Source organism: Helobdella robusta, assembly GCF_000326865.2.
Source record: "Helobdella robusta unplaced genomic scaffold HELROscaffold_13, whole genome shotgun sequence".
Taxonomy (NCBI): Eukaryota; Metazoa; Annelida; class Clitellata; order Rhynchobdellida; family Glossiphoniidae; genus Helobdella; species Helobdella robusta.
In genome coordinates, this window is record NW_008703718.1 from 343,277 (window position 1) to 363,645 (window position 20,369).

At 32.0% G+C, this 20,369-nt stretch overlaps 2 protein-coding genes across 2 annotated transcripts; both read right to left on the minus strand.

Annotated features, from left to right (window-relative positions):
• Positions 1-2,342: 2,342 nt before the first annotated feature.
• On the minus strand, positions 2,343-6,191 carry HELRODRAFT_168195 (hypothetical protein; the record flags this gene model as incomplete). Its single annotated transcript, XM_009014078.1, has 4 exons — positions 2,343-2,722; positions 4,510-4,640; positions 4,782-4,941; positions 5,993-6,191. The coding sequence occupies 4 exons, from the start codon at positions 6,189-6,191 to the stop codon at positions 2,343-2,345; spliced, it is 870 nt and encodes a 289-aa protein (XP_009012326.1).
• A 3,877-nt stretch (positions 6,192-10,068) lies between these two features.
• HELRODRAFT_168196 (hypothetical protein) lies at positions 10,069-12,346 on the minus strand (the record flags this gene model as incomplete). Its single annotated transcript, XM_009014079.1, has 3 exons — positions 10,069-10,130; positions 11,209-11,478; positions 12,274-12,346. 3 exons carry the CDS (start codon positions 12,344-12,346, stop codon positions 10,069-10,071), a joined length of 405 nt encoding a protein of 134 aa, XP_009012327.1.
• Between the last annotated feature and the right edge of the window lie 8,023 nt (positions 12,347-20,369).

Below are 20,369 nucleotides of genomic sequence, written 5' to 3' on the forward strand. Positions count from 1 at the left end.
ACATTTCCAGGCCTATTGAATGCATAAATCACAGACCTATGTTAGAAAAATCTGCTCCTAATCAGCAGAGATTTTGTGTCACAACAGGGTCACAACGTGCCTCCATCCGGCAAAAATCAATGCACAAATACCAAATGATTATTAATTGTCGTTCAAAAATGACAAATGACATTATTCATTAAAAATTTTGTCAGTTTGTTTTTGAGTTCACTCCTGAGATAATTTTGATTGCTGCTTGTCACAGTTGCATTCTTGGTTATCTATAAACGTCACAAACGCAAGCATCACATTTTGCAGCTTTTTTGCACAAGCGTAAGAAAGGTATTGGACTGATTCACGCTAAAAAGTAGACTATTCTGTTTTTTAAATATTTTTATTAGCTAAAACTTTAAAAGAAAACAGTGTATATTAACTTCAAAATACAATTAATATTTAACAATTTACACGGAAGGCCTGCAAAGTCATATGTTAGAAATATCGTTCGAAGGGGTGCGAGTAAAGTTCTGTGCGAGGTGTAGCTTTGATTTTATATCATTAATGCATGTCCTTATATAATCATAAAATGGGAAAGCATCAGTTTAGATTGCATGCTGCTGAATTTTCTTTCCATATTTAGTAAGTGCATTGATGGTTGTTGGTTAGTTGGCAGGATGGCTGGTGTACTGTCGTTCGGATCAACTACCTGACCTCTTCAAATGGAATACGTTCGGTCAGCTCATTCTCAGAACATAAAATTACAAATAAATTATAAACTTATGAGCGCAAAATTGCACAGAGAAAATTGGAAAAAACAATAATCAAACAAAATTTTTAAATATTTTATATTGTTATTAGTTAGTTTTTTTTTATATAATTTCAATTTTTTTTTGTCGAATGAAAAATTGTTCAATTTTTGTGAAATGCAAGTGTTAATTTAAAAAAATTAAAATAATTAACGTTTGCCCATGTTTTATTTAAATAACTTTTATTATTACCTGTGGCGGACTTAGACGGGAACCGGGGAAGTATTGGCCCCCTCGTTGTGGGCAGTTTTTTTTATAGGAAGTCAGAAAAATGACCGTATTATGCGTAAAATCAACCAAAAATTGAATGTGATAAGCAAAAAAAGATTGTTAGCCACACTACCACAGATCTTGACCCTCTCGTGAAAATTTTGGCTCCCCCGTAAAAATTTTGGCTTCTCCATGAAAATTCAAACATTTTCAAGTTTTTGGCGCATCCATCAAAGTTGTCTAGATAGCCACTGATTATTACTAATTTGAAATTCTTATTTTATTTATTTCCATGAAAGGATTTAAGTTGAGATAATAAAATATCAGCTGAATATAAAAATGGCAGTCACTTAATTGGAAGCAAAATTAGTTTCTGTCTAATATACGTTGACGAACTAAAGGAGACCGTTGGAAATACTAGGGCATCAAGCTCTATGGCATTCATTTGACGTTTTGAAATGAATACCGCAAAGATGTTAAACTTTTAAATAAATTTTTGCATCTATCAAATATGAAAGATATAATACATTATCAGAAAATTATCAGAACATCTATGAAGTGCTAATCAAATTAATATATCAAAGGCAAAGTTTCGAAAGATTGTGGCTTCGGTTTCTGCAGCTTAGTTGTTAAATTATTGTTATCATATTAACTAATTTATGTTGTACAAAAAACAGATGACAAAATATTTTTTCACAACAATTAACTGCAAGGCACAGCTGATATAACCTCGTATTAATGCAACCAGCTAACAACAGAATGCAACATCGGACGGCAACGTACTTGCAACACTTACAACTTGAAAAACAATAAGTGATAACTTACTTACAACATCATATAACAACAAAGAGTCAGGCAACAACATGCAACAACACGAAACCAAAACAACAACGTACAACGACATACAACGACATACAACAACAACATACAACAGAATACAACAACATACAACAACGTACAACAACGTACCACAACTTACAACAATATACAGCATCAGTTCACCCATATTGGTGCAGTTCTACGCGTATCCTTTATAAATGTCGATGGCGACGCAATTTAGAGCATCAATAACAAGTCATATGCTTTTTATCGCCCGTGAATGATTCTTCCCATAGCCAAAATACATCACGCTAAAAAGTGCTGTCTAAATGGAAGGCAGCGTGAAAGCAATAATAAATGAACCAGCTGATAATTTGATTGGTGAATGATTGGGTCTAAGATGGAAAAAAAAAATTATTGTTCAAATAATATTTTCAAATGTTGAAGATTTCTTAAGTTTGTAATGTTGAATCAGAATCATGCTCTTAAAAGATTACAATATTTATTTAGTTGAATGAATGTTTACCAAATCTAACCAATGACGGTGACGTTGATTGGAGGAGAAATGCGCCCTGCCCCCATGCTGGAAAGAGGAAGGCAAGTGTAAGCGCCTGCGTCATCTTCACTGACGTTGCGAATAAACAACTTGTAGTTGACGATTGAGGATGACAATGACGATGATGACGAGGATGAAGATGAAGAATCTCCAGCTGATGAGATAAAGTTGGTTTCATAATTTGGATAGTCTTCAAGTTTCGACGATTCAGTTTTTGTTACTTGAATCAGTTTATCTTCTTTGAACCACTTAAGGGTGCTGATTGGAGGGTTGGCGTCCACAGGGCACGTGATGTAACTCTCCAGACCCCGCATCACAAACTGCAACAACTTCAAGTCTTTTACTTTCGGAGCATCTAACATTTAAAAAAATTAACATACGCATTCAACTGGAGACAATAATAACACAGGGAAATAAAATCATACGTATTTAGATATATTTGTGAATATTGAAACAATACAAAAAACAACAAAAATTATCATATGATGGAAAATATAAAAAGAATTTAGTTTACAGAATGTTAAAATATTTTGAGGTGCTGACAGCGTGGATGTTCAAATAATTTATTCTTGCAAGCTGAAAGTGATCCAACCAATTTTTTTAGAAACTTTGAGACGACAAAACAAAAATTTCAAAACAACTCATAAAGATATTTTATTTTGTTTTGCAAAAAATGAGTGGAGAGGGATTGAGATATTTTTGCTGGAAACTGGCGAGAAATAATTCTCTGCAAATTATGTATTGCCAGTTGTCCAAACTTTACACATTACACGCCTGAAATTATTTCAACTTTTAACTATCTCCAAAACGTTTTAAACTTTAAATTGAGTTTAGTTTATAAAATTTAAAATATTTATAATATTAAATAAAAAGAAAGATTATATAAAAATATTTGTTACCAGCGTAGAAACCTTTTTACATAAAATGTGGTTACTCAAAATTGATCACAAGTTAAAATTTTTAAATTGCCATTAAAACCCCTTAAACAAAACAGATAATCTTCATATGCAAATTCAAATGTAAAAGCAAAAATAAAACGACAGAGCCTGCCACTGAACAAATTCGAAACGTACGCAAACAGAATGAACGAGAAATAAAAAGTGGCGAGTTTGCTATCAGACAGGACTGGAGCAAACGATCAATCTCATATTCTAATTGCTGCCCGGAGAATTACAGCTTCCTATATTGACGATAATGGTCTGTTAAAACACTAAAAATGCGATAGAAAGCCCTTGCACGGCCGGCATATATAACATCATCCAAATGCAGAATCAGTTGACTTCTGCCGCGAATATGCATGCGGGACACTTGATTTTAAGACTACTACTACTTTTTGCAAATGTTAGTGCAGAAAACATTATAACTTTGTTATCAGTTGGAAATTTAATATTCTTTGAAGTTTATTTCAAACACGTGCCGGCTAAGCCTGGCATCCGATAAATTAAATTATCCACAAGAAAAAAAAATATTTAATTTAAAAATAACACCCAACGTGTCAATATAACATAGTTTTTTTCTTTGCAAAAATAATAAAATTTTATTTTTAAATATTTAAAAATCTACCATTATGAATAGAACTTGGTTGTTAAGAGAATTTGAATAGTGCGTAATTAAAATAACGGCATTGAACTATGGAAGACGCTGTAGTGAGTGAATTTTTAACATCGTATTTGTTTAAACTTTTTCAGTGTTACAAGAAAATAAAAAAAATTAGTTTTTATGAATAATAATAACTCCAATATAAATAACAAATACGTTACGGTATTTTGTTGCAGTGGACAGAAACATTCTTGCATTTTGGTAACACCAGTGCGACGAACTGTGCCATGAAACATTCATGACGTGATCACAACGAATCATTAAACGCGAGATTGCATGCGTGCTGAAACTGCGCATTATCAATAACAGATGATGCTTAAATGTACAAATTAGATATGCTTCTTCCAAAATTTTGTTTTTCATCCACGGTTGGTTGATAGTTTATATAGTGGTTGTAAGTGTAATGATGCTGCTTGCACTCAGTGAAAGTTATGTCTAAAAGATTTGTAAATATAAATAGATAACAACTGTTTCCGAACAGGGGTTGTTTCGGGTTTGTTATTAATGAATTTATTAAAAAAAAATCTATTACAATCTACTAACATGTGACGTTGAGAAATGCAGAGGCTTCAGGCGACTGAACTACTCCATTGTAGGGCTTACATTTGTACCATCCCATGTTCTTCTCGCTGACGTTCTTCATCAGGTAGCCTCCGTCAGCTTGCACGCCTGAGCTGCTCGTTGCAATCATTTAGATTTCAGTAATTTAGGTCTCATACATTTTCTTTCATTTTCAATAATAAAAAATTTTTATGAACTGTTTGAAAATGTAACAACAAAGAGTTTAAATGAGCTAACAGCTGAAAATGGTTTACTTTTCAAGCAATCTACTGACTGGAGTTTGAATGATCTTGTCATTGAAGTACCAGTTGTACGTAATGTTGCTTGGAAAGGCTTCCACCAAACATTTGAATTTGACCTTTGAACCGAGAGTGGTGGTGACGTTGCTGGGACCATCGATGATTTGCATGCTGCCTGTCAACAATCGTCACGCACGTAATTCATTTTGTCATCTCTCGTAACATATTATCCACATGTGCAACGTTGGCAAGCATTCAAATTGTTCGGTTGAATTAAAGTTAAACAATGAAAGAATATGTGCATTTGGCTATTAAATCATATTTACAAGACTACAAAGTTCAACGAAAATGATACCTCAGCATAAAAATCACGATGTATTATTTAATTCAATTGTACGTTTTGACAGGATTAACGTGATTCGCACACGAACAGAAAAATTTCCACGAATCAATGATAAAAATGTTTGAATGCTCGGAGACAAAAAGGAATATGCACTCATAAATGCAAATGGAAGACACTTCGGTAGCATGGTGAATTATGGAGCTGCCTGCTTATCTGATGACTGCCAACTCGACGAAAGCATAAAACACCACGCACCGGAGATGCTTGCATTTCATTTTTTTATATAGAACCCGACGAACGTGAAGGAGTCACATGCATCAGCATCTTCCTCCTCCTCCTTCTCCTCCTCCTCCTCCTCCCACTCCATGATAGCAACGTCACTTCGATAAACAAATCCATAGCGAAATGAACTTACACAAACAACCGATACAACAACTATAACGACATCTTTTGTAGCGTGCCAAGAAGAGGATTTCATAAAAATAAGCTTTGTTTGTGCTGTTTTGATACATGGTGGGTTAAACATTGAACGGGGAGTCGATCGTATAGGAATAAATATAAAAAATTTAAAAACGCGAATGGGTTTTATGTGCTCATGCATAATCATGTGTCTATATGTATGTACGCATGCCTATGTGAGTGTGCGCGCGTGTGAACGTATGTTGTAGTGTGTGTGTGTGTGTGTATTTGTATGTTTTCGTGCATGTGTGGTTGAGTTTGTGCTTGTGAAAAGATAGGTAGCCATCAATCGAAGTTAGGATTATTGTCTTTTTGAGATCTCGTAATGTACGGCTGTAGTTATGCCATGCAATTCATTTTCTGCATGCAAATGTTGAGTTGTTGGTTAGTTATCTTTATGTCTTTCATTTGTTCTTCGTCTTACATAAATGTTTTATATGGCATGTTATGACGAGCTCATTGAGGTCTTCGTCGGATCGCTTCTCACATTCACGTCTGCCTGCTCGTTCGCGTGCAATCAACGGACGGGCTGGCAGGCATACAACAACTTGGAAAAAATTATTTAGGAGTCTCTTACACAATGTCGAAGAAAGTTTTGATAACTTTTTAACTCTTTCAGCCATAAGTTTGTTTTAGATTTTAAAATGTTTAGCTTATACTTTTTTACCTGATTTTCAATTTCTTTTTCAAGCAATTCGTTTTATTTTCAGTAGCAAGCATAAAACACCAGGCAAAAGCGTCCTGATGAAAAATTGATGTTGAAAAATTGCCCTTTTAGCTTCGCATCAAGAAATGTTTTTGTGTATGTGCATGAATTTATTAAAACTGATCGTATATATATATATATATATATAAGTATAATATATATATATAAGATATAAGATATAATATATATATATATATACATATATATATATATATATATATATATATATATATATATATATATATATATATATGTGTGTGTGTGTGTGTGTGTGTGTACATACATGTATATAGATATAGATGTATAAATATATAAATACATATATAAATACATATTAGAGTTTTTTCATTTATAAATTATTTATAAAAATGTTAAAAGCATCTTGATTAACGGTAAAATTTGTCAAACGACTTACTAAAAATCGAATATAAAAATAGTCAAAGTATTCCTAACTTCAATGCAACCTCACATTCACAACTCAGCCATCGCCATTGCCCTAGCGTTTTTCCCCTTCTTTTCTAAATATATTTTCTTTTAGCGGCTTCGATTTTGTGAAAAGCGTTGGCAACCTTGTTTGATTTTTAACAATATAAATCAAATAACCCAGTTCTTCAATAATAACAAAATTTTATTGCTGATGGGAGTCTTAAGCAGTTTCTAATGAAATTTCTTTAGATTTAACGTAAACCCTAGCAAATTTAAAAAAAATTTATCATGGAAGGTTTCTGCCCCAAATGCCTCCAGGACCACGTCCCTGTTTACGTGCAAACTACTTCTTATTGTGTCATCAAACGTGAAATTTACATTCCAAAACTTTTCGTCTCCCTAAATATTTGAAAGTGGATTTCAAAAATGTTTTACATTCAAAGATAGTTATCTGGCGAGTTTATCAGATGATAAAGCAAGTGTAAAGAATGCATCATTCAAATTCCGAGCAGAACATATTCATCAAGATGAAAATGATGACACCTGGCGTTGTCAAATGCATCAAATCTTTAAATATTATTCCCTCTCCTCCTTCTCTCGTTCTTTCTCTCTCTTCTCAGTTTCAAATTTTAAAACCAGGAAAAGCTATTTGCATTATTTTTATATAAAAATATGTGGATAATTTCAAGCTGTGAGCAAGTTTTACTTCTTTACAACTGAACTAACCATGCTTTATATTTTTTTAATGTTTTATTGTGCAGCTCCAACGAACGCAAAGTTGGTTACATGTCATTTTTTAGTTGCATTCTATTGAACACGTGTCAAGTTTCTTGTGGTTTGGACAAACAGTATTCGAACCAGGTGAGCACGCAGCGATACCCACCTGAACCCAGCTCTCCTACCTTCTGCGCTAACACGTTAACCCCTCACAAAACTTAGGGACAAGCTGGTTTTGTTGAAGCTTTGAAAAGTTTTACAAAAAAATAAAATTTATCTAATTAGTCAAAATAAACAGATGGTCAATAAAAAACTAACAGATAATAAATTTTTGAAATGTTTCGTAACAAAATATTTTCAGCGATGAGTCCAAATGGAAATTGGTTTGTGTTTCATCATTTGAAGGCTCTACAATATTTTCTGCTAAATTCGCGATTTCGCTTTCTCAAATTCTTTAGTTTCTTGCTGAGATTAATAGATTGATTGAACCCTTGATGGGATTTTAACCTTTTCATTTATAACTTACGATTATTTAAAAAAATTTTCTATTGTTATGTAAAAACTTTTGAAGCCCTCTTTCCACCCCCCTGCAACACTCCACGATGGAATCTTACGCCCCTTCCTAGCCTTCTGCAGAGGAACTAACTAACACTCCAACTACTCCAAACAAATTAAATGGAACCATGTAGAACTTTTTATAATAAAATTTTATATTTTTTGCGAAGTATGAACTACAGAGTAGTAAATCGATACTGTTATTAAATATTAAGCTTGATAAATGACAACGTGCGCTAAAGTGTGTTGGGAACGTCGGAAAATGAAGTCTGAAAGAACAAAACTTGAATGACTATGTGTATATTTTCATAACGAAAATTGTAATAAATTTAATTTAAATTAAAATAAAACAGTCTGAAAGCTTTAAATTTATCAGCTTGAGCATGTTGAAAAAAGGTTTGAAATATTTTTAAGCAGCGTGTCTTCAAGGTAATTCGGTGAGTGACACTAAATAAATCTTCAGCACAATATAACGTGTAAGGCATATTTCTTTTATATAATGCTCACACATGTGCTGTATAAACGTGCTATCCCTGATATGAGATTGTATATAACCGACGTAGCGGCATATATTTCGAAAATCAATGGCCCTATAGAAAATTGAAGCAATAAATAAGAAACAATCGACGAGCGATTTTCATGAAAATTTTCCATGCGTGGAAACGGAGAGTGAGTGGATGTCTTGCCGGTCGATGTTTGTCGGTCAATGTAATTTTGATCATTGCTGCCGCTTCAGTAATTTCAGTTAGCTAATGTTTCTGTTTGGTGATATTTCAATATGTTGAGGTTTCGGTTTTTTGGTGTTTCGCTATGCCAACTTTACAGTCTTTTGATGCTTCAAAACACTAATGTTTTAATTATTGATGTTGCTAATGTTTTAATATGCTTTGAAATAGTTGGACAAATTTTTTTCGTACACCAACGCCTTCGTTTAGGTGAATAATTTTTGACGTGTGAATCGGTCAGCTGCTTACTTAGTGCTTTGTTTTGTTTGTAGTATCCTTAAGTCAATTCATGAGAAGTGCTGTACGAATCCTGCAACACGATGCAATTCTGTTGATGAATATTCATGTTGGTAATAATTGTAGGTTGTTTGATGATTTAAATTAATTTGTCTGGATATGTGATTTTTTGTCAAATACATCAAATAAAAAAAGTTGATTTTATATTTCTACTTCAGTAAATTTGTTTAATTTTTGAAGATGACATCTGCTGAACAACATCACATCACAATCACGTTGATATTCAAATGAAACTATTTTCTAAATAATTTAGGCGCGCTTCTCAATTAAGTTTGTTGTTCTGAATATTATTTATTCAAATATTTTAATCAAAGTAAAAATTAAAAAAATATGTTTTTATGTTTTCTCAAAATTAAAATATGTTTAATTAAAAATAATTTGTTCATAAATGATCAAGCGTAGAACGTCGTTGAAAGCGTTTGAAGACAGCCGATGTCTAATTAAATAAACCTTCGAACGAAGAAGAAATGCCTAATCAGATAAATAAAAGATAAGCAATGAATATAAGATCTAATTTGTCCGGTTACAATTCCTCTACTTTACTGCAGCCGCTAATCCACGGCCCATTGCGTAAATTTTCGTAGCAGATAGCATCCGAAACGGTCGTAGAAGCAAGATAAAACCGTGCAGCTCTATCGTAATAGACTCACAAATTCTATCTAATTCTACCTTTCTCTCTCGTGTAAAATCTAAAAACTCTTATTTGCATATGTAGATGTAATGAATAGCAATGTAAGAAAATATAAAAAGGCTCTTAGGTGCTAATGTCTTCATTGTTTATGACGACCGGCTGGTTTTGGAAGTGTTTTAAAATTTTTGTCGACAATTTTATTTTTCATTTTACTGTGTTAATTGTTTTTAAAAATTGTTAATTTACGATAAGATATGAGATATATATGACATTTAAATTATGTTTATGTACTTTCTATACTGCTAAATGTAGTATAGAAAAATAAAAAGAAACTCCATAATTGGAGGTGAAAATGGTTGCGATGTGTCATAAATAACATAGGTACGGCAATTTTAATTACTGGGTAAAATATTTATACTCTAAATGACTTGTGTATTACTTTGTTATTTAAGAATGCAGACAAATGATACATTGATTTTATTTGAATTCATAACAAGGCCCAACTCTAATTGATGAAATTTACGTAATTGAATAAAAATATTTTTATAAAGAAGATAGTTCATGCTACATTAAAACAACATACCATGCCGTAAGAAGCCTAACAAGCTGATCAATCACGAAGATTTAAATTATTTATAAGACCTGCAACATCACATGAAACAAGTATTTTTACATCTAAACAAAATCTGGAATAAAACAATGCAAAAAATGAAACTTTACTGAAGCTATTAATTGATTACGTTGAAAATGTAACAGACATTTGCATTACCTGTTAATGATCCATCAGAGCCTAGTTGAATGCAAGTAAATAAACCAAAAACTAATTTTGAATAACGAAATCGCAAAAAATGATAAAATTACAAAGCCTAACACTTCTAACAAAAACATTATTAAATTTTGTTGAAAGAATTTTGGGAAATTTTTTGAATACTTGTTTTCATTTTGAACAGCTAAAAAAATATGCCAAAATTCATTCAAACGGTGAAATTCTAGACAGTGGGAGACACATTTTACAAATGAAAATTAAAAACACCAAAGAAACACAGAGGCAAACGTTCTTACTCCAACAGCAGCACACACAAATTCACATCTCCTGACCAGACAGACATGCAAACAAACAAACGAACAAATACAGAGAGAGAGAGATATGAACATGCACGGACATTGTTGGAAGCATCATTACTATGAGCACAGCCGCTCGTGAAGTGCATTAGCGTTCATTAACATATTCATTGCGGGGTGCTCAATTCACGTGTGCTTCTTTATGGTCCATGCATGTATATCTCCCTAACATTATCATAAATTATTAGCGGTCTGCTTGCTCTTTCGTTTTTTGTCACATGGCATTGTTTATTATTATTGTTTTTTACTGGCACACTCATAAATGTTGCTGTTACATTTTTTAAAATGTTGGGGCTTTCAAAAGTGACAACATTAGTTACAATTGGCAAAATACATTCGTTTGTCATCCTTTGGACTCACCAAAAAACAAAATTAATTTGAACATAACCATTTAAAATTTCTAGATAATTAAAAAACAGAAATAGTTATAAATGTATTGAAAGTAATGTAAGCATACAAACCTTGCACAAGCAGTCTTATCAAATGAGAAATCTGACCGAAATCATTTTTGAATCGGCATTCGTAGACACCGCCATCGCTTGCCTCCACAGCTCTGACGAGAATTCTATCTTTGTAGAGGGTCACCTTGTCACTTTGCACCAAGGGCACTCCGTCTTTGAACCAGGTTACTTCGGGTTCAGGAGCACCAGAGGCTTCACAAAACAAATCAACGTCATCGCCAGGCTGCTGTACGAGGAAGCTAGGTGATTTGTCGCCGAACGTTGGACTGGCTGTATGGAAATAATTTCCAACTATTACAAATTTTTGTTTATATTTGCTGGCTTATTGATTTTTTGTTTTATTCCTATTTAATAACATGAAACTCTGGAATAATTTAAATCAATAAAATGGCACACAAATATTAAATGATGAAAAACGAACAAATCAATGTGTAAAAAAGTGCAAGGGTTATGATCAATAATTGATAAATAAGTTAAGAGATTTATACATTTCAAAGAACGTTCAACATCTCAACTGATGTATATCAGATTTTGATGAGCTCGCGGCGGTCACGTTGTTTACTTGTCAACGCATTTTTAACTCAATTGTATTTGTCGGTTGGTAAAAAGAACATGCTGTAAGTTTTTTGCTCTAACTTTTTGATAAACAATTTTTTTTTTACAAGCCGCAGTCCCATCAGATTTGTGTTACCCACACGCACGCAGCTGCAACCACACAAACCACCATCTAAACCACCATCAACAACAACCACACTTAAGCCATCAACAACAGCCACACGACTCAACTACGTTACTGCAAACCACCCTTAAAAAACTTCACCAACAACTTCACTCCTCTCTTTAACTTTTTCATGTGTACTTCCCCCCTCTCTCTTTTATTTTTGCAGTCAATAATGAAGATGATAAATTTTGATAAAACTTGTATTTGTTTACGCGGCTTAAACAGAAAAAAAATTCAATAAAAAATTTTCTAAAATAAAATTAAAACTTAAAAAATTGCTTATTCTAGTAAAATATTTTAGTTTGTCTCTATGAAAAAATCTAGGCATAAATAATGTGAAATACTGTCAGAATGTAATGGGAGTTCTGTACCAGTGCGTTCATGCTTATTCAGCACAACAATGATGTTCAACTGCATCTATGTGCGTGAGAGGTTTTTTGAAAATTAACATCACAGTGATCTCAATGTTAATAATAATAATATAATGAGGATGATGATGATAATAATAATAATAATTATTATTATTATTATTATAACAATAATAATAATAATTGCAGCAATAAAACAACAACAGCCACAAAATACAACAATATTGACGCAAAAAACTCTGTACTTAAAAAAAAGGCAAACAAAAGCATTACTGAAAACATGATGAAGGAAACAGCATCAATAACAACTGCCACGTTAATAATGATAGGAGATAGTATAATGGTTAAGATGCCTGGTCCTGTTGATGCCGTGACCGACTTCGAATGCAAGAAAATCCGATGTTTGTGATGCGTAGAGTCATGCGTTTTTATATGTACCATGTGTGTTTTATTAAAACATCAGAAAATTATTAAAAAATTGTTAATTGTGATTGTAGTTATACTCATTATAAATAATATAGCAATGATAAAAATGTTAATTTCAATATTGACGGATGGTTAATTGATTGACGATGACAATAATAGAAGAAAATTCAAAAAATTCTTTTTAATTTTTGTGTAAATGGTTGGAAATGAACTCTACGAACGGTTGAAATATTCATCCAACATGATCCAATCTATCGGGTTTATTGTATGTTTATTGTATGTCTTTTTTCATAACCACATTAATAATTCAAATTTTAATAGTATCAACTTGTTAATAGTGAATTCCAATTTTTATATTTGTAAAAAAAAATTCATATAAAATTCTTTTGACAGGCGATTTGAGATACTGCAATTCATCTTTTATGCAAGTGTATACTTCATGTTTCTCTAGATTTTGAATATTTCGGCTACTATTAAAAAAAATTGCATTTGACAACGAAATACACATGTGTGTACGTATATCATTGATTAAAAAACATCAATAATAACAATAAACATTATTTTTTATTGTTTTAATCATTTTTAATATTATTATTATTATTCCTATTTCTACCATTATTTCTATTGGCAAGAATTGCCCACGAGCGCATTAAAATCAACTATCCGCAGTCACACGATGTATATGTATGTGTATGTGTGTATCTGCATGTTTGTTTGTTTGTGTGTATATATGTGTGTGTGTGTGTGTGTAACCTCATGTTTGTTTGTGTGTGTGTGTGTGTGGATGTGTGTATCTGCATGTTTGTTTGTTTGTGTGTATATATATGTGTGTGTGTGTGTGTGTGTGTGTAACCTCATGTTTGTTTGTGTGTGTGTGTGTGTGTGTGTGTGTGTGGATGTGTGGATCTGCATGTTTGTTTGTGTGTATATATGTGTGTGTGTGTAACCTCAGGTTTGTTTGTGTGTGTGTGTGTGTGGATGTGTGTATCTATCATGTTAATCTATAATACATGTTTGTTTGTTTTTGTATGTTTGGATGTGTACGTGTGTATCTGTATGTTTGTTTGTGTGTGTGCATCTGTACATTTGTGTGTGTAGTTGTGTTTGTTTTATTTAAATGATATATGAATTGGAGCTATAAATAACAGCAACTACGTCATCCATCCTCTACTACCACCAATCAAAACTACAACACACAGCCTTCGTCAGCGCAAGGATAACTATCAAGGCGTCGCCCAATCTACATACCAGGCAAAGACCTTCATCACAAGACACCTCAAACATATTAGCACTTAAGAATACTTTATAATTACTGAACTAGTTTTTACTTATTGATCACCTCACTTTTATCGATCACTTCACTAACTCTCTAAGTCATCATCTAGTCTATCAATTTGACGTTACTTCATTTTATATTTCATTTCATTTTATATTCCATTGTCAATTACTTTTTCTTTATTTTTCTTATTATTATTATTTATTTTATTCTAACATATTTTATTTTTCATGTTTTATCATTTTTCTTCCTCACTTTTTGTATTTATTTTCTCACTTATTTGTTTGATTTTGTTCTACTGCCTTGCATGTTGTTACAGTTTCTGCGTCTGTCAGATCCTGATTTTTAAAGAATAATAAAAAAAAATGGATGTATTCTTTATCTTCTTCTTTGTTTCCTTATTATTATTATTATTATTATTGTTGTTGTTGTATCGTTTGTATAGCGCTTTTTATTCGTATGTACGGAGTTTATATGCATAAGTGTTGCTGGTGCATTTTGTAATGTTGAGATTTATTTATCACAATTTTTTCATAATCATCCACATCATCGTCATCATCATCATTACCACCATCCTTCTCCTCCTCATCATCATCGGCATCATCATCATCATCATCATCATCATTATCATCATCATCATCAGAACCATCCTCATCATCATTATCACCACCAATGGCGTCATCAATAGTTGACTGGCAATGATCGTCGTTTAGTTGACCGGCAATAAATCATGAAAAATAAAAAACAAAAAGAAATGTCCGAGTGGAACGAGTGAAGCAGTAGAACATGAGAACATGCATGCACGGCTCACAGGCATCACCATCCCAACGTCTGAGAAAAAGAAGTTACCGACAGAAGTTAGTCGGATCTAGGGGGTAGGAGGCCGCGGGAGGATCAGAGGCACCTCCCGCCTTGAACTGGGATTTTATTAAAAAGCATCACTAGCATATATTTGGTTAATTTCTTACCTTTGTTAAATTTCATTCCCTCACCATCCCATCAATGTTGGCTAGGTCTGCTACTGAGTGACAGCGAAATCAACTACAACAACAAAACACATCAACAACAAGAAGACATTAATAACAACAACAACAACGCATCAACAACAACACAACATCAACGACAACAAGGCAGTAGCAGAAACAACACAACAGTAGCAGCAACAGTAATGAAGTAACAAGGGAAATAACATTATCAGATAAGGATTCCCCGTGTAACGATATAAACTGAATGTTCAGAGGGAACTGCGAACAACCATGTGTGCATGCATGGGAGTGTGTCTGTCTGTTTCTCTGTTTCTCTGTATGTATGTACGTGTATATGTATGGATATATGAATATATGTATGTATGTATGTTTGTTTGTTTGTTTGTATGTATGTATGTATGTGTGAATGTTTGTATATAAACATAAATATATATAAATATATATATATATATATATATATATATAAGTGTACATTTATATATGTATGTCTATGTGTGTGTATGTGTGTGCGTGTGTGTGCGTGTGGTGTGCGTGTGTGTGTGTGGGTTTCACTTGCTCTTATCTTGTTATTCAAATGAAATTTTCCAATTTAACGTTTAATGGTGATAGTTGTTATGTCAGTGCGCCGGCGTTGGTGGTGTTTATTGATGTTTAGAGTGCTGCAGCTGATCTATCGAACCATCAATACCCATGTAAACATCATTTCCAGTTAGTACTGCTGAAAACTGCTCCTCACAAATTGTTCGGTTTTTGAGGTTTTTAAAAATTTCAAGTTTAAGACATTTCAAAGGATTTTTAAAGTTCAATTTCGAAGAGTAAAAGTAAAAATATCATTGAAATCAAATTCACACATTTTTCTAAAAAAAATCTTAAGATATAAAACGCTTACAATTACACTATATTTTTTTTTCAAATAACTAAAAACTTAAAATTGAACATTTTTGATAACTTAATTTTTTTAAAAAAATTCACTAAAAATTGTATTCAGAAAAGGTTCAATGTGTCTAAAAAACCATCAAAGCAGTGTTAGCGTTAGCTAATATCTGTTAGTGTGTGTGTGTGTTGTGTGTGTGTGTATGTGTGCGTATGATGTGTGTTACTTACCCATGCACAAATATTTTATAATGTATGTTCTACTTTAAATTATATATTGGAAACAATCAAACTGCAAAAACTTTTAAGTTTTCAAATTCTGTTAACAACTTTCGAATTTCCAAGTGACGTAACTATAAACGAAGTAATCAAAAATAATTAAGCAATAGAAGAGTTACGGCGTAGCTACTTGTTCTCCAGTCACACAGGTACACATTAATCACCATCATAGTCATTATAAGCATTTTCAGCGTATAAAATCACTTCTTTAATTATATAATATGCACCAATAGCAACAACAACGACCACAACAACAACAACAGAAGCAGCAGCAACAACACTAACAACAGCGACAACATTGTTATAATTTTTTTGTTTCATTTTTTTTGTATTTCTTCTTAGTAATTTTCTAACGAGTTGTAGGGGAAAATGTGATGTTTGAAAAACCATAAAAGATTGTACCAAAAGTATGTCATAAAAAGTTAAAAGAATGAGAAAAATTAAAACAATGTCATTGCGTTGTAAAAACTAAGAAGACTATAACGCAGAGAAATGTAATGGTTGAAACGAAATAAATTATGCAAAGTTGTGGGAAAGACTTGCCATTTTACACACGCACAGACACACATCTAACATACACACACACACCACGTACACACACACAAACACACATCCCAGATGCACATACCAAATTATAGAATTAATGATTAAAAAAATACACAATGCATTTTTTATTATACACATTTTATTTACTGTTGAAAACTGGTTATATATTCCTGTATAAAGTGTTGTCTGTTTTTGGCTATAAAAATATGGGAAAATGCTTTTATGAAAATTTATAGTGGTTAAATAAGTTGATGATATATATATATATATATATATATATATATATATATATATATATATATATATGTATGAATGACATCTCATAAACACACCGTTATAGTTTTTACATTTTATCTGCAATTTTAAATCATTTTGTAGCTTGCCATAAAATATATTTCGTTGGAACAACTGTTTTATAGATGTTTTCGTTGGCGTTTTAAAATTCATACGGTGTGTTTGAATGTTTTTCAGTTGTTAAAGATTAAAAAGATAAAAATATTAATAAGCACAAAAAAATAAAGTTTTTGTTGTTGTTATTAACACTAGTGTCAGAAAATTAATAAAATTATTTATGAAAATAATTGACGAAAATTATTAGAAAAATATTATTAAAAAATATTGAAAAGCCATCCACAAGCAGTGCAAAGATCCGTTGCAACTGACAAAGAACAAGAATGACAAAAAAAATTATTTTAATAATCGAATTATTTTCTTGCCTGAATCAGCAGCAGATGATAGGGATTAGTGATTGCAACAGATGAAAAGTGGTTTTGTTGTTGTTGTTGTTTTGTAGGTTTTGTTATAATTGTTGTTCAGTAATTTTGTTTTCTTTGTTGCGTTATTGCTCTTTCTATGTTGCATATCTTTTTTTGTAAGTCTCGAGTTAATGTTTTCATGAATTGAATTTTTGAGTTGCTGTCGATATGGTTTTTTATTTTGTGAGATGGAAATGTTATTGTCATGAGTGTTGATGCTGGTCGTTGTGTTGAATTAATGCTCATCATATTTCACGGTGACAAAAATTTATGCCTAGGATTAATGTGCTTTTTTATTTTGTGTGCTGGCGTGGATTAATTTTTTTTTGTATGTTTTGAAATGCTTTTTATTGTATATGTGTTGTTGAAATGTTTTATGCCGGCAGGTATTTATTTCGCAAGGTTTACAGTATTAATAGTTGCTGGTGTATGCTTCGTAAGTTTGAAAGTAGTTGAGTAGAAATTAAAACCTATTTTGTTGTTTTTTGCGCTTTGTTTGGTCGTTGTTTGCTGTGTTGCTAGATGAAATTGCATTGTTTTTGTTGGGTTATGTTGTTGTCTTCAATTTATGTGTTCATCGTTAATTTGTTGGTGTGGATATCTTGAAAATGGTTCTGTAGCTATATGAAAGTGGTTTATTGAATTGTGTTAATTTATTTAGGCTCGCTAAAAGTAGGTTAACCGTAAGCGCTAAGCGAAAATATTTGGTTTTAAAACAAATATTGTTGTTGTTGTTTAATTGTTGTTGTTGCTGCTTGATTGTTATTGTTACTACTTAAAAGTTGTTTGTTGTAAAAGGTTGGTTGTTGTTAGCCGGATGTTATCATTAGTTGAATGATGTTGTTAGCTAAACGCTGATGCCCTTTAATGCAAGTTGTCGTGTTCAGGAGAGCATTATTAGAGATGTCTTCTTTATGGTTATGTCTTCTTGCTTTTCATGCATATGTCTGTGTACGTGTGTGTATGTTTGTGTGGTTGTGCGTTGTTTATACGTCTGTGTAAATCTGTGTCTGTATGTTCTTGCGGTATTATGTGCGTTTATATGTAAGTTTGCTTACGGTTGTTATTTATTTAATATTAATTTTATTTCATTTTAAAATTTGGTCGTTATTGTTGTGGGTGATTATGTGTTGTTTTTTGGTTTTATGTCGTGTTTTTAGATGCATAATTATTTGTACTATAATATGTGTTTATACAATTGTATATATGTATTTAAATACCATGCAAATCATAGGTCGTTTTTCAGCCAATAATTTTGTTTATACCAAGCTGTCACAAATAAAACAGTGATTTGAAAATGTTGAAAAATAAATAAATATATGTTACAATAATCTTTTATTATGTTTAAAATATAATGTATTGTTTTGTTTTTGAGACATATCGCATAGTTTTGTCTTATACAGAAAGATTTTTGTATTATTTCATCAGCCTATTTTAAGCGTTTCCTCATTATTGAATAACGAAGACTATTTTGATCGCAGACTTTTGAAAAAATATTTCTACGCAATAATTTTTTAATTGAAACAAATAAAATTATTTTCGGTAACGCTCAGCGGACAGTTGAGCGTCTGAGATGGAAGGTGTTGATTGATTCGTCGCCGCTTGCATTCTCAACATACGAGAATTTGTTTTGTGTCGGGTGGTTACGAACGGATTCAGAAAATTGCTGGCTGGCTGGTGCGATGTTCACCCGTCGGATTTTCAGTTCTGCCTCTGTTTGATTCTATCTACTTAAGTTGTAGTTGAAACAAATTTGTCTCATTTATTCTAACGACTACTTCTTCTCTTAACTTTCTCCATATTGAATAATTTATATACGATGATTTTGTGCACTTATAACGAGAAATTATTCATAATAAGAGAGAAATTATAAAAGATGATTTGAAGTATTTTAAATTATTAAGATTTAATTACATTTTTTTACATTCGCAAACGTTTTAATTTTTTAACAAATTTTTCAAACGTTTTTTCAACTTTTTTCTTGTTTAAATAGCTTTTTTCTGTGGAAACATTCGAAAAAATTGTTTAAAAATAAAATTACACTGCTTATAAATCTGTTTGCGCTACCAAAAAATTATTCAACTCGAATGTTTTGTTTATTTTTCGGAAGGCTGGTTGGTTATATTGAGGATTTTTATGAGTTTATGTTTAGTCTAATTGTTTCTAATAGGATTGTTGCATGTGCCGTCTGAGAGCCTCTGTCTGCAAATTTATGTCAATGCATGCGTGACTCTTTCCTTCCCTCGCCCTCTGTGTGTGTGTGTGTGTGTGTGTTTAAATGTTTCCTTATGTGTTCCTGATAACTTTCATCGTGTAATCAATTTATTGCTTGGAAGTCACACAACTTGCGATAAATTAATAGAAACTGCCCACGTATACATTTCAGCAGCCCATTCTGCCACAGTAGAAAGATTTAAGTGATTTTTTATTTTTTTTTTATTGAAAAAATAAATTTAAAAAAAAGGATAAAAATTTTGAACAAAATTTAATTTAAAATTTTCAAAACACGCGTGAATTTGAAATAAATTATCAAACATTGTATAGAAAATAAGCAAAAATTTGCTTAAAATAAGCAGCCAACAAGCAGCGTTGAATCTGTTCCTCTAACTTATAGTAGAGAATTTTTCTTCCTGGATGTGTTGTAGCCATAATAAAACTTGTTGGTTGTCATTAAACCTTAATATGAATTTATAAGGACGTTAAAAAGCCGATAACAATTCGCGATGAAATAAATTGCTCGAAACAAAATGAAACAAGTTGAATGATTGCATGAGATAATAATTTTTTTTCAAGGGCTTTCTGCATAATTTAGATTTAGTAGAAACTGTACACAAATGTTGAAAATTACTGAAAACAAATGGATGGATGTGCAGGCGAGTAGGAAGCGTGCCAATGAATGGAACATGCGCGCGGAAGATGAGAGTGACAAAT